Source organism: Lolium perenne, chromosome 7 (assembly GCF_019359855.2).
Source record: "Lolium perenne isolate Kyuss_39 chromosome 7, Kyuss_2.0, whole genome shotgun sequence".
Lineage (NCBI taxonomy): Eukaryota > Viridiplantae > Streptophyta > Magnoliopsida > Poales > Poaceae > Lolium > Lolium perenne.
The window spans coordinates 240,322,699-240,337,072 of record NC_067250.2 but is presented as its reverse complement, the minus strand read 5'-3'; the positions used below and the strand labels follow the sequence as shown (position 1 = coordinate 240,337,072).

The window sequence follows — 14,374 nt, the reverse complement described above, 5'->3', positions numbered from 1 at the left end:
ATTCCCTCAAAATAATTCATGAAGATAACAAACAATTAATCGCTACCATAGTTTCCCTTTTTTTCCGTAGCAGTAAAACATAGTTTCCAGTTTTAACCACAAAGGATCATGATTGGAAGTCTGGGGAAGAGCTATAAATAGAAAGCCATAATTTGCAGATGATGCAATCAACAAAGTGAGGCAAATCTCGAAAGTAGTTGATCGCCATGGCTGATGCTAGGACAATGCAGTGCCTGCTCGCCGTCTCCCTCCTCTTCTTGGTTGCCCATGCCCACGCGCAGCTGTCGACGACCTTCTACTCCAGATCCTGCCCCAGCCTGGAGACTACCGTGTGGGAGGTGATGAAGCAGGCCGTCGTCAAGGAACAGCGGGTCGGCGCGTCGCTTCTGAGGCTCTTCTTCCACGACTGTTTTGTCCAGGTACGTAACATAAGTCGCACTTCAGATACATTCAGCGAAACTCGAGTATGATATTCCGGGCGTATCTAACTAACATGGATGTACTGCAGGGCTGCGACGGGTCGATCCTTCTGGACGCCGCCGGAGGCGAGAAGTCCGCTGGCCCGAACGCCAACTCCTTGCGTGGCTTCGACGTCATCGACACCATCAAGGCGCGCATGGAGGCCAAGTGCCCCGGCGTCGTCTCCTGCGCCGACATCCTCGCCCTTGCCGCGCGCGACGGAACAGTTCTGGTACGTCCTTGCCAAAGATCGCCGACACTGCCGGTTTGCTTTGCTACTCTAGTTAATTTGATGTTTCTGCGACCTTATCAGCTCCGTGGACCGACTTGGAAAGTGCCGCTGGGCCGGCGCGACTCGACGACGGCGAGCCAATCCCTCGCCAACGCCAACCTCCCCAGCTCCGGCTCAAGCCTCTCCACGCTCATCTCCACGTTCGCCAGCAAAGGGCTCTCAGCGACCGACATGACGGCGCTGTCCGGCGCGCATACCATCGGCCTGGCCCGGTGTTCAACCTTCCGCGACCACGTCTACAACGACGCCAACATCAACTCCTCATTCGCTGCGCGGCGGCGCAAGACATGTCAGCGATCCGGCGGCGACAGCCACCTGGCCCCCATGGACGTGCACAGCTCGAGGGTGTTTGACAACTCCTACTACCAGAACCTCATGGCACGCCGCGGCCTGCTCCACTCCGACCAGGAGCTCTTCAACGGAGGGTCGCAAGACGCGCTGGTGCGGCAGTACAGCGCCAACCCTGCGCTCTTCCGGAAAGATTTCGTGACGGCCATGATAAAAATGGGGAACATAAACCCGCTCACCGGCACCGCCGGACAGATCAGGAAGAACTGCAGAGTTGTTAACAGATAGCTAGGTCGTCTAACAGATAGATACTGATCGGAACATTGGATGGTGGGGATTCTGTAATGTAGCAATAGATAGCACTACCATATGTAGTGTCGATTCTTTTGAAGAACGTAAGCAGTGATGGTTGATGCCTGTTTATCAAATCCATTGCCCGAACGTAAGGGTGAATAGCCCAGATGCGACATCGTTGAGCTGAATTGGAAGCGCAGCAACGGTTTTCAGAAGAATAGCTCGCATGCGACACTCGTTGCCTGTCCAAATAGCTGCAGTGCGACACTCGGCTTGGATCATCGTTAGCAGTTAAATTAGGATGTGGGGTCCACAACTTATCCAGCTCAGCTACGGCGTGTCTACCTGCAGGGCCGGACCCGCCACGTATCCACGTCATGACGCGGGACCCACAACTCGCAGCACAAAACAGAGCCGTCGCAGCGCAGATCCAACCCAGCCACATTCCGACCGTTGCAACCTCGCTCCCCCCTTCTTCTCCGGCGGCACGGCAAGGCGAGCGGTCGATGTCGAGCTCCACCTCCGCCTCCCACTCCCGATGGCCGCAATTCGGTCCAGTGGAGATGACTAGGTGCCCAGATTGCCCCCGTACCGCGCTCCTATCACGGCGTGTCACAATGAGCGACAAGCATGGCAATCTTGGGCGCGAGTATGTGAAATGCGAGGGCAAGCCAGAGCTGGGGAAGGTGAGATCTGAGTAATCCCGCTTTCAAATTGCCTGTAGTTTTGTCCAATTTCTGTTTTTTCTACCGATTTGGGAATTTGGGAAATGATTTGGGAATTAGGGTTCATGTTTCGATTTGGGAATTAGGGTTCATGTTTCGGCAATTGGTTTCAGGAATTGCCGAGTTGCGACCATTTCGAGTGGTTGGATCAGTACATCAAGAGGATTGCAAAGGAAGGCACATCCCCGCGGGTCACCTTACAGTCGGCGGTTGAGCAATCTGGATCAGCCAATGTTGGGAATGGGGCAGAAGTGCGGGCAGCTGAGTTGCAGGAGTTGAAGCAGATCAAGAAGGAGCTAAAGAAACTTGTCGTTCTAAAGAAGCAGAACAATTTGATTGCCGGGCTATTTTATTTTTGTGTAATTTCTCTCGGTTTTGTTTATCTCCTGATCATTAGTCGTTAGATAACGCAATCAATATTAGATTGATAAACTTCATCCATTGTAATCGTATTGACATTGTAATCGTAATTTCTCCTATTTTGTTTATCTCTGTTTTTTTTGTCGTTCTAACTATGTAACCCAATTTATCCATTTTAGCAAAAGCTATCAAGTCGCCTTTAATCAAGATGCAAAAAAGAAAAACCTCAAAATCAAAATGTATCCACTGCCCAAGAGTGGGTTTAGCTCAAAGTCGAGGAGCAAAGCTTTGTGTGAAAAGTTGAGGGTTTGAAACGAATTTGTAAACCTAACTAGGCTGGTACGGACCAGGCCCATTTTTTTATTGAAAGGCCAGGCCCACAAAGAGCGTAGCCAAGCCGAACTAACTAAACTGGCACGGGCCAGGCCCATTTTTTTCCTCATTTCACTACTTTTTAGATTATTGCACTTATATTATCTGATAACTTAGTTTTAGGTTGTTGCTTAGTTTGGACTCTATATTTTTTCTGGTTTGGCCAGCCCATAGATTGCAGATAGAGACTCCATCAGACGATTACAACATGGAAACAAAACATGGATAAACACATGGATTAAAAGATGGATTAAAACATAGATTAAAATATGGATAAAAACATGGATTAAAAGATGGATAAAAAACATGGATAAAAAGATGGATTACAACATGGATAAAAAACATGAATAAAAAGATGGATAAAAAACATGGATAAAAAGATGGATGAAAACAGTCATACATATTTTTCTAGATAGTAAACATGGATAATCATACGATACATCAAGTAGATAATAAAGTGGGGCATATATGCCCAAGCAAGCAACGTACATCACACGGTACAAACGAAATAGAAATAGGTAATAAAAACTAGTAAAAAAAATACACGACGACTAGGCTCCTCCTTGCATTGACTGACTTGGCTCCTTCTCCACTTGTCTCCTCCTTATCCACTTGGCTCCTCCCGTGCTCACTCCTCCTCCTCCTCCTCGGCGGCAGGCTGGTAGTGGAAGTTGTAGGGGAGGGAGTACATGTTCCCCGGAGAGGGGAAGATCGCGTAGAAGTCGGTGAAGATGTTGCATGCTGTGAATGCGATGAACTCGCATCCACACCAAAACACCTTCCCAAGGAGGAAGAAAGCGTCGTGGGGGTTGGTGAAGCGCACGGTCATGCCGATCTCGAAGGCTACGTAGGGTTCGAGCACGAACATGGGCGGCGCGCGGCGAGGGCTGTTGAGGTGGCGGTAGCCTGCAAAGAGGAAGAACTCCGCAAGTTCTTTTCCGGTCCTCCACCTCGACCATGCCCACACGCGGAGCTGGTTCTCGATGATCACTCCCGCCGGGTACTCACGCTCTGGGTAGATCTGAGGGAGACGATAGGTTGGGCGGCTGTACGCCATGGTGGTAGAACCCATGGTAGATCTGAGGGAAGGGAAGGAGGAGTGCTAGGGTGTGAAAGAAGAGGAAGAGGGGTGCCCTTAATATAGCGTGGGTGGATCGGAGCGTGTGAGAGAGAAGAGGAACAGGAAGTGTTTACGTGTCAAAAAAGGTGTGTTTAAGTGTAAAAAAAGGTGTGCTTACGTGTCAAAAAAAGGGGTGCTTACGTGTCCAAAAAGAAGTTAGCAAACGGGCGGTTGAAAAGATGCTAGCACATTATTTTAAAGAAAAATGCACAAATGAAGAATGGTTAGTGCACAAATTACATTTAAAATAAAACTTGATTTTAAAGAAAAATGCACAAATGAAAAATGGTTAGTGCACAAATTACATTTCAAAGAAAACTTGATTTTAAAGAAAAATGCACAAATGAAATGGTTAGTGCACAAATTACCTTTCAAAGAAAACTTGATTTTAAAGAAAAATGCACAAATGACATGGTTAGTGCACAAATTACCTTTCAAAGAAAACTTGATTTTAATGAAAAATGCACAAATGAAATGGTTAGTGCACAAATTACATTTAAAAGAAAACTTGATATTTGTTTGTGGTATAATCTTTCAATTCCCAAATAACATTGTTTTAGCTACTGAAACTTCACAAATAGTAAGGACAAAAGCAAGGCTGAAATCGCCCGTGACCGTTGGTATCATGTGTGTGTTACTAGTGAATAAATGGTAAGGACAAAAGCAAGGCTGAAATCGCTGCTCTGCTACGCTGTGTGTTGTCATCAATAGCTATGCTGCGACGTTGAGTGTAGAGAAAATGGTTAGGCTGCGACGAGGCATGCATGTCGAAAGTGGCCACTGCGACCTGGTCGAGGGCTGCTGAGCTCGCACGCTCCCGCTGCACGCTGGTGCTTGTGCATGGCGCATGCAGACAGCTTTGGCAGGCCCATTACTACACGGCAACCTTGGCCCAGAGCTTAAAGCGGTGACCTCTCTTATCCGCTCTGGAAAAAAATGCCAGCGAATCAGATTGCAGAACGATGCCTCACATGGATCGCCCACGGAATCCTTCTAGAAGATGCAATCGCACGGACGGGGTACGACGTAGGCGTCTACATCGACGGTTCAGGATGGAGATTCTGGCCTCCCACGGATCGCCCATTGCCAACCCGCTACTGCTTCTAGAAGAACAGATCCAACGGACGGAGTACATCGGTAGGGTTAGATCGACGGACTAAAAAGGTCGTTAGGGTTAGCCCGGTCAACGTTTGGGGTTTTGAGGGGTTTTGGCCTCAGTCAACGGGTTTTCACCAACTTTGACCGTGGATAACTGCTTCAAAGAAAATCAAAAAAAAAAAATGAAACCTTCGCACATAGTCATGCCATGTGACCTAGTTACGAGGAAAAATCATAAACATGATGTACGACAATTTTTACAAAAAAACCTTCACAAAATGAACAACCTCAGCTGAGGATGCAGAGAGAGTTCAAAGAGAGAGTTGAGGGTTTGGGGTTTTGAAAATGCAAAAAAATCAAAAAACCTCACCCTAGCTTCATTTAGGAGTGACTAAGAAGGATCTGAAGTTATTTTTCCAATATCATGTTTTAAAGTTGTTTTTTTCATTATTTTGTATTAAAGCATTTATTTAAAAAAAAATTAATAATATGAAAATGAAGTCAAAAAAAAGTGAGACTTCATAGTGGTACTATATAAGTAGAATACATGCCAAGGAAAATTATTTGGATGATTTGAGCAAGGTCCAAAAAAAGTTGATTAGAAATGGGGTCGTTTCCCCTAGCTTTTGAGCCCTTTTCTACAACATTTTCATCGACGATGAGTTGTAGTTCAGAAATGGTCTAGGATTGATGAACTAACGTGCATAGTACAACATAAAGCATTGAAACATGACAGAACAAACTAATCAACTTGATAAATATGTTTTCAAATTCAAATTGGAATGTCAGTTCAAATTCAAATTTGAATCCGGATCTAATTCAAATAGACATCACAGAAGTTTCCTTAGCAATAAACTACAACAAATTTATTATTACATCAAAGTTCACCAAACATCAATTATCACATCCAAAGTTATTATTACAACTCTATTTCTTTCGCCTCCTCTTGTCGCTTGATTTGCTCGCCTTCTTTGAACTGCTTGGTTCCACATCATATAATTGGTTGATGCTCTTGGTTTTCTTACCACAACTAATTGGCCCACCCAGCACAACCTTTCGCCCTTGAATATCAGACTTAACCAAACAACTAAGTGGCAAGTCTATATCCAAATGAGCTTCAGACTCAACCACATCTTCTTGAACTTGTTCAGGTGGCAAATCAACATCCAATTGAGCTTCAGACTGAACAAAAAACCTCTTGAACTAGTTCAGGTGGCAACTCAACATCCAAATGAGCATCAGACTGAACCAAAACCTCTTCAACTTGTTCTGGTGGCAACTCAACATCCAAATGTGGTTCAGACTGAACCAAAACCTCTTCAACTTGTTCAGGTGGCAACTCAACATCCAAATGAGGTTCAGAATGAACCAAAACCTCTTGCCCGTGTTCAGGTGGCAACTCAAGATACAATTGAGCTTCATTTTGCACCTGATTACCACTTACCAAGATCTGAACATTTCTCTTCTTCCTACAGCCTTTGACTCTTGGTTTTTTTGTTGGCCAGCATTCATCAACAACAATAGGTGGGCCTTTTTCTCCACGCTTCCTTCTGAAAAACAGAGCAGCATGTCATATGATTAGTAACTAAAACAAACAGCAATAACAAGCATGTCAAAAATAGAAAATTTAACATACTTAGCCCTTTCCGGAGTGTAATGACATTTGGGGGAACCAATTCTATGCCCAAGTTCCTCACACAGTTTGCATCTATTTTTGTTGCCTTTTTGGGACCTTTTAGGTTTATCAGCTTTATATTTTTCCCCTTTTTGCTACTCCCACCTTTCTCAAACCATGCTTTGAATCTACTCTGTTTTGGCCTGCCTGCCTTTCTTTTTGTGATTGGAGGACACATGGAAAATTGAATATCCACTTCCGGCCATTGAGACTGATCTGTCAAAGCTGGAATTGGAGTTGCATATGCAGCCCTGAATTTTGCTACTGAGTAATATTCATGCAAATATGGGTGCATGTTTAACCTGGGTTTTGAGGCCAAAAAAAGTATGGCATGCTCACATGGCTTCCTGGTGTGTTGCCACTCTTGACAAGTGCATTCTTTCAACTCAATCTCCACAACATGCCTTTTTGTACTCTTGGTATCTCTTACTTCAGCTCCCCACAATGAAGCTTTGTCAACTGACAAATGTGAAAGCTTCCTGCTCCTGTTGACCACCTGTTGTACCACTACAGGAAGCTTATCACCTTGAAGTAGAGCACCAGTTCTGCTTCTTAATTCCCACAAACGCATCATCAAGAGCCTGATTTGGTCAACCAAGTCATGCACAGGCAAGTCTTTCAACTCCTTCACCCTGTTGTTGAAACTTTCAGCCAAATTGTTGTTTATATGATCACATTTGATGGCAGTATTGAAATCTGCCCTATACCATAGAAGAGAATGATAGGTGTTCAGCCATGTACCAAACTCAGGGCATGCTGTCATTATCTTACCAAGGTGATATGAATGTGTCTGTTTGGTGTAAGCTCTTGCTGCTGGCCACATGCGTCCAAATTCATCTCCTCTGAACTTTTTTATCAAATTCATCCACAAATGGCCGAAGCACTCCCTCTTCTCAGCATGGGGGAAAACATTGTTCACTGCATTTTCCAATCCTTTACATGCATCAGTATGAATGGCCAAGGGTGAAACTGGACCAATGCATCTTTTCAACTGCATCATGAACCATGTCCATGATGCCTCTGACTCTGACTGAAACAAACCAATAGCAACAGGGAACATCCAGTTGTGTCCATCTAGTGCATTGCATGCTGCCAATTGGCCATTCCACTTTCCAGTCAAAAAAGATGAGTCAATGCTCAAATATGGACGGCACCCCGCTTTGAATCCATCAATGCAAGGCTTAAAACACATAAAAACTTGGAGAAATATACCTTGCCATCCTATGATACCTCTGTATCTATCTCCACCTGTCGTGGTATCGTCACGGCATATGCTACGGGGTAGCTAAAGTTAGGTGGTTCCTGTATGGGCGTCGACGGTATCCGGATGCGGGATTGGTACACAGCACACGGTGATGTACCTAGGTTCAGGGCCCTCGCGGTGGAGGTAAAACCCCTACTCCTGCATGTCTGATGTATATGACAATATATGGTGTTACAAAGTTGCTCCTAGAGCTGTTTGTCCTGAGAAGGAAGAAGCTACTGTGAGCTAAGAGGAGCCTGGCCGGCTTGAAGGGAACCTGGCCGGCTTGAGAGGAGCTCGTACGTGAGCTGAGAGAGAGAAAGCAGCGTTGGCCTCGTTGGCTGATGGCGTGTAACTCACACGTTCGTTGGGAACCCCAAGAGGAAGGTATGATGCGCACAGCAGCAAGTTTTCCCTCAGAAAGAAACCAAGGTTTATCGAACCAGGAGGAGCCAAGAAGCACGTTGAAGGTTGATGGCGGCGGGATGTAGTGCGGCGCAACACCAGGGATTCCGGCGCCAACGTGGAACCTGCACAACACAACCAAAGTACTTTGCCCCAACGAAACAGTGAGGTTGTCAATCTCACCGGCTTGCTGTAACAAAGGATTAACCGTATTGTGTGGAAGATGATTGTTTGCAGAAATGATAGAACAAGATTGGCAAGAGATTGTATTTCAGTAAAGAGAATTGGACCGGGGTCCACAGTTCACTAGAGGTGTCTCTCCCATAAGACAAACAGCATGTTGGGTGAACAAATTACAGTTGGGCAATTGACAAATAAAGAGGGCATGACCATGCACATACATATCATGATGAGTATAGTGAGATTTAATTGGGCATTACGACAAAGTACATAGACCGCCATCCAACTGCATCTATGCCTAAAAAGTCCACCTTCAGGTTATCATCCGAACCCCCTCCAGTATTAAGTTGCAAAGCAACAGACAATTGCATTAAGTATGGTGCGTAATGTAATCAACAACTACATCCTTAGACATAGCATCAATGTTTTATCCCTAGTGGCAACAGCACAACACAACCTTAGAACTTTCTCATCACTTGTCCCGGTGTCAATGCGAGCATGAACCCACTATCGAGCATAAGTACTCCTCTTGGAGTTACAAGCATCTACTTGGCCAGAGCATCTACTAGTAACGGAAAGCATGCAAGATCATAAACAACACGTAGATATAACTTTGATAATCAACATAACAAGTATTCTCTATTCATCGGATCCCAACAAACGCAACATATAGAATTACAGATAGATGATCTTGATCATGTTAGGCAGCTCACAAGATCTGACAATGATAGCACAATGGGGAGAAGACAACCATCTAGCTACTGCTATGGACCCATAGTCCAGGGGTAGACTACTCACACATCACTCCGGAGGCGACCATGGCGGCGTAGAGTCCTCCGGGAGATGATTCCCCTCTCCGGCAGGGTGCCGGAGGCGATCTCTGGATCCCCCGAGATGGGATCGGCGTTGGCGGCGTCTGGAAGGTTGTCCGTATCGTGGCTCTCGGTACTGGGGGTTTCGTCACGGAGGCTTTAAGTAGGCGGAAGGGCAAGTCAAGAGGCGGCACGGGGGGCCCAAACCACAGGCCGGCGCGGCCAGGGGTGGGGCCGCGCCGCCCTAGGGTTTGGCCACCCCGTGGCCCCTCTTCGTTTCGTCTTCGGACTTTTGGAAGCTTCGTGGAAAAATAGGCCCCTGGGCTTTGATTTCGTCCAATTCCGAGAATATTTCCTTACTAGGATTTCTGAAACCAAAAACAGCAGAAAAACAAGAATCGGCACTTCGGCATCTTGTTAATAGGTTAGTTCCAAAAATGCACGAATATGACATAAAGTGTGCATAAAACATGTAGATAACATCAATAATGTGGCATGGAACATAAGAAATTATCGATAAGTCGGAGACGTATCAGCATCCCCAAGCTTAGTTCTGCTCGTCCCGAGCGGTAAAACGATAACACGAGATAATTTCGGAGTGACATGCCATCATAATCTTGATCATACTATTTGTAAAGCATATGTAGTGAATGCAGCGATCAAAACAATGTATATGACATGAGTAAACAAGTGAATCATAAAGCAAAGACTTTTCATGAATAGCACTTCAAGACAAGCATCAATAAGTCTTGCATAAGAGTTAACTCATAAAGCAATAATTCAAAGTAAAGGCATTGAAGCAACACAAAAGAAGATTAAATTTCAGCGGTTGCTTTCAACTTGTAACATGTATATCTCATGGATATTGTCAACATAGAGTAATATAATAAGTGCAATAAGCAAGTATGTAGGAATCAATGCACAGTTCACACAAGTGTTTGCTTCTTGAGGTGGAGAGAAATAGGTGAACTGACTCAACATTGAAAGTAAAAGAATTGTCCTCCATAGAGGAAAAGCATCGATTGCTATATTTGTGCTAGAGCTTTGATTTTGAAAACATGAAACAATTTTGTCAACGGTAGTAATAAAGCATATGTATCATGTAAATTATATCTTATAAGTTGCAAGCCTCATGCATAGTGTACTAATAGTGCTCGCACCTTGTCCTAATTAGCTTGGACTACCGGATCATCACAATGCACTGTTTTAACCAAGTGTCACAAAGGGGTACCTCTATGCCGCCTGTACAAAGGTCTAAGGAGAAAGCTCGCATTGGATTTCTCGCTATTGATTATTCTTCAACTTAGACATCCATACCGGGACAACATAGACAACAGATAATGGACTCCTCTTTTATGCATAAGCATGTAACAACAATTAATAATTTTCTCATTTGAGATTGAGGATATATGTCCAAAACTGAAACTTCCACCATGGATCATGGCTTTAGTTAGCGGCCCAATGTTCTTCTCTAACATATGCATGCTTAACCATAAGGCTTCAGACAAGACGGACATGCATAGCAACTCACATGAAATTCAACAATGAATAGTTGATGGCGTCCCCAGTGAACATGGTTATCGCACAACAAGCAACTTAATAAGAGATAGAGTGCATAATTACATATTCAATACCACAATAGTTTTTAAGCTATTTGTCCCATGAGCTATATATTGCAAAGGTGAATGATGGAATTTTAAAGGTAGCACTCAAGCAATTTACTTTGGAATGGTGGAAAATACCATGTAGTAGGTAGGTATGGTGGACACAAATGGCATAGTGGTTGGCTCAAGTATTTTGGATGCATGAGAAGTATTCCCTCTCGATACAAGGTTTAGGCTAGCAAGGCTTATTTGAAACAAACACAAGGATGAACCGGTGCAGCAAAACTCACATAAAAGACATATTGAAAACATTATAAGATTCTACACCGTCTTCCTTGTTGTTCAAACTCAATACTAGAAATTATCTAGACCTTAGAGAAACCAAATATGCAAACCAAATTTTAGCATGCTCTATGTATTTCTTCATTAATGGGTGCAAAGCATATGATGCAAGAGCTTAATCATGAGCACAACAATTGCCAAGTATCACATTACCCAAGACATTAATAGCAATTACTACATGTATCATTTTCCAATTCCAACCATATAACAATTTAACGAAGGAGAACCTTCGCCATGAATACTATGAGTAGAAACCAAGGACATACTTGTCCATATGCTACAGCGGAGCGTGTCTCTCTCCCATAAAGTGAATGCTAGGATCCATTTTATTCAAACAAAACAAAAAACAAAAACAAACCGACGCTCCAACCAAAGCACATAAGATGTGATGGAATAAAAATATAGTTTCAGGGGAGGAACCTGATAATGTTGTCGATGAAGAAGGGGATGCCTTGGGCATCCCCAAGCTTAGACGCTTGAGTCTTCTTAATATATGCAGGGGTGAACCACCGGGGCATCCCCAAGCTTAGAGCTTTCACTCTCCTTGATCATGTTGCATCATACTCCTCTCTTGATCCTTGAAAACTTCCTCCACAGCAAACTCGAAACAACTCATTAGAGGGTTAGTGCACAATATAAATTGACATATTCAGAGGTGACACAATCATTCTTAACACTTCTGGACATTGCATAATGCTACTGGACATTAGTGGATCAAAGAAATTCATCCAACATAGCAAAAGAGGCAATGCGAAATAAAAGGCAGAATCTGTCAAAACAGAACAGTTCGTATTGACGAATTTTAAAATGGCACAAGACTTGCTCAAATGAAAATGCTCAAATCGAATGAAAGTTGCGTACATATCTGAGGATCATGCACGTAAATTGGCTTAATTTTCTGAGCTACCTACAGGGAGGTAGACCCAGATTCGTGACAGCAAAGAAATCTGGAACTGCGCAGTAATCCAAATCTAGTACTTACTTTTCTATCAACGGCTTAACTTGGCACAACAAAACACAAAACTAAGATAAGGAGAGGCTGCTACAGTAGTAAACAACTTCCAAGACACAAAATAAAAACAAAGTACTGTAGGTAAAAACATGGGTTGTCTCCCATAAGCGCTTTTCTTTAACGCCTTTCAGCTAGGCGCAGAAAGTGTGCATCAAGTATTATCAAGAGACGAAGTGTCAACATCATAATTTGTTCTCATAATAGAATCAAAAGGTACCTTCATTCTCTTTCTAGGGAAGTGTTCCATACCTTTCTTGAGAGGAAATTGATATTTTATATTACCTTCCTTCATATCAATGATAGCACCAACAGTTCGAAGAAAAGATCTTCCCAATATAATGGGACAAGATGCATTGCATTCAATATCCAAGACAACAAAATCAACGGGGACAAGGTTATTGTTAACGGTAATGCGAACATTATCAACTTTCCCCAAAGGTTTCTTTGTAGAATGATCAGCAAGATTAACATCCAAATAACAATTTTTCAGTGGTGGCAAGTCAAGCATATTATAAATTTTCTTAGGCATAACAGAAATACTTGCACCAAGATCACATAAAGCATTACAATCAAAATCTTTAACCTTCATCTTAATGATGGGCTCCCAACCATCCTCTAGCTTTTTAGGAATAGAGGCTTCACGCTCTAGTTTCTCTTCTCTAGCTTTTATGAGAGCATTTGTAATATGATGCGTGAAAGCCAAATTTATAGCACTAGCATTAGGACTTTTAGCAAGTTTTTGCAAGAACTTTATAACTTCAGAGATGTGGCAATCATCAAAATTCAAACCATTATAATCTAAAGCAATGGGATCATCATCCCCAATGTTGAAAAAAATTTCAGCAGCTTTATCACAGTGATTCAGATTTCAGGCAGTTTCTCGCGCTTTGCATTAGAGGTGGAAACATTGCTAACACCAATTCTTTTATTAGTATTAGTAGGAGGTGCAGCAACATGTGTAGCATTAGCATTACAAGTGGTGGTAATAGTCCAAACTTTAGCTATATTCTTCTCTTTAGCTAGTTTTTCATTTTCTTCTCTATCCCACCTAGCACGCAGTTCAGCCATTAATCTTATATTCTCATTAATTCTAACTTGAATGGCATTTGCTGTAGTAATAATTTTATTATGATGACTTTCATTAGGCAAAACTTTCGATTTCAAAAGATCAACATCAGCAACAAGACGATCGACTTTAGAAGCAAGTATATCAATTTTCCCAAGCTTTTCTTCAACAGATTTGTTAAAAGCAGTTTGTGTACTAATAAATTCTTTAAGCATGGCTTCAAGTCCAGGGGGTGAACTCCTATTATTGTTGTAAGAATTTCCATAAGAATTACCATAGCCGTTGCCATTATTATAAGGATATGGCCTATAGTTGTTACTAGAATTGTTCCGGTAAGCATTGTTGTTGAAATTATTATTTTTAATGAAGTTTACATCAACATGTTCTTCTTGTGCAACCAATGAAGCTAATGGAACATTATTAGGATCAATATTAGTCCTATCATTCACAAGCATAGACATAATAGCATCAATCTTATCACTCAAGGAAGAGGTTTCTCCGACAGAATTTACCTTCTTACCTTGTGGAGCTCTTTCCGTGTGCCATTCAGAGTAGTTGATCATCATATTATCAAGAAGCTTTGTTGCTTCACCAAGAGTGATGGACATAAAGGTACCTCCAGCAGCTGAATCCAATAAGTTCCGTGAAGAAAAATTTAGTCCTGCATAGAAGGTTTGGATGATCATCCAAGTAGTCAGTCCATGGGTTGGGCAATTTTTAACCAGAGATTTCATTCTTTCCCAAGCTTGAGCAACATGTTCAGTATCTAATTGTTAAAATTCATTATGCTACTCCTCAAAGATATAATTTTAGCAGGGGGATAATATCTACCAATAAAAGCATCCTTGCATTTAGTCCATGAATCAATACTATTCTTAGGCAGAGATAGCAACCAATCTTTAGCTCTTCCTCTTAATGAGAAAGGGAACAATTTTAGTTTAATAATATCACCATCTACATCTTTATATTTTTGCATTTCACATAGTTCAACAAAATTATTAAGATGGGCAGCAGCATCATCAGAACT

The 14,374-nt window shown here is 42.8% G+C and overlaps 1 protein-coding gene across 1 annotated transcript; it reads left to right on the top strand.

Moving 5' to 3' along the window:
* Positions 1-200: 200 nt before the first annotated feature.
* On the top strand, positions 201-2,013 carry LOC127314072 (peroxidase P7-like). The gene is made up of 2 exons (XM_071823284.1): positions 201-419; positions 509-2,013. The coding sequence occupies exons 1-2, from the start codon at positions 207-209 to the stop codon at positions 1,325-1,327; spliced, it is 1,032 nt and encodes a 343-aa protein (XP_071679385.1). The 5' UTR covers positions 201-206; the 3' UTR covers positions 1,328-2,013.
* Positions 2,014-14,374: the final 12,361 nt, after the last annotated feature.

Bases quoted from the DNA above. Each gene is read 5' to 3' on its own strand.
- LOC127314072 (XM_071823284.1), top strand. From the start codon at position 207: ATGGCTGATGCTAGGACAATGCAGTGCCTGCTCGCCGTCTCCCTCCTC. The intron at 420-508 runs GTACGTAACATA...GATGTACTGCAG, and splicing joins TCCACGACTGTTTTGTCCAG to GGCTGCGACGGGTCGATCCT.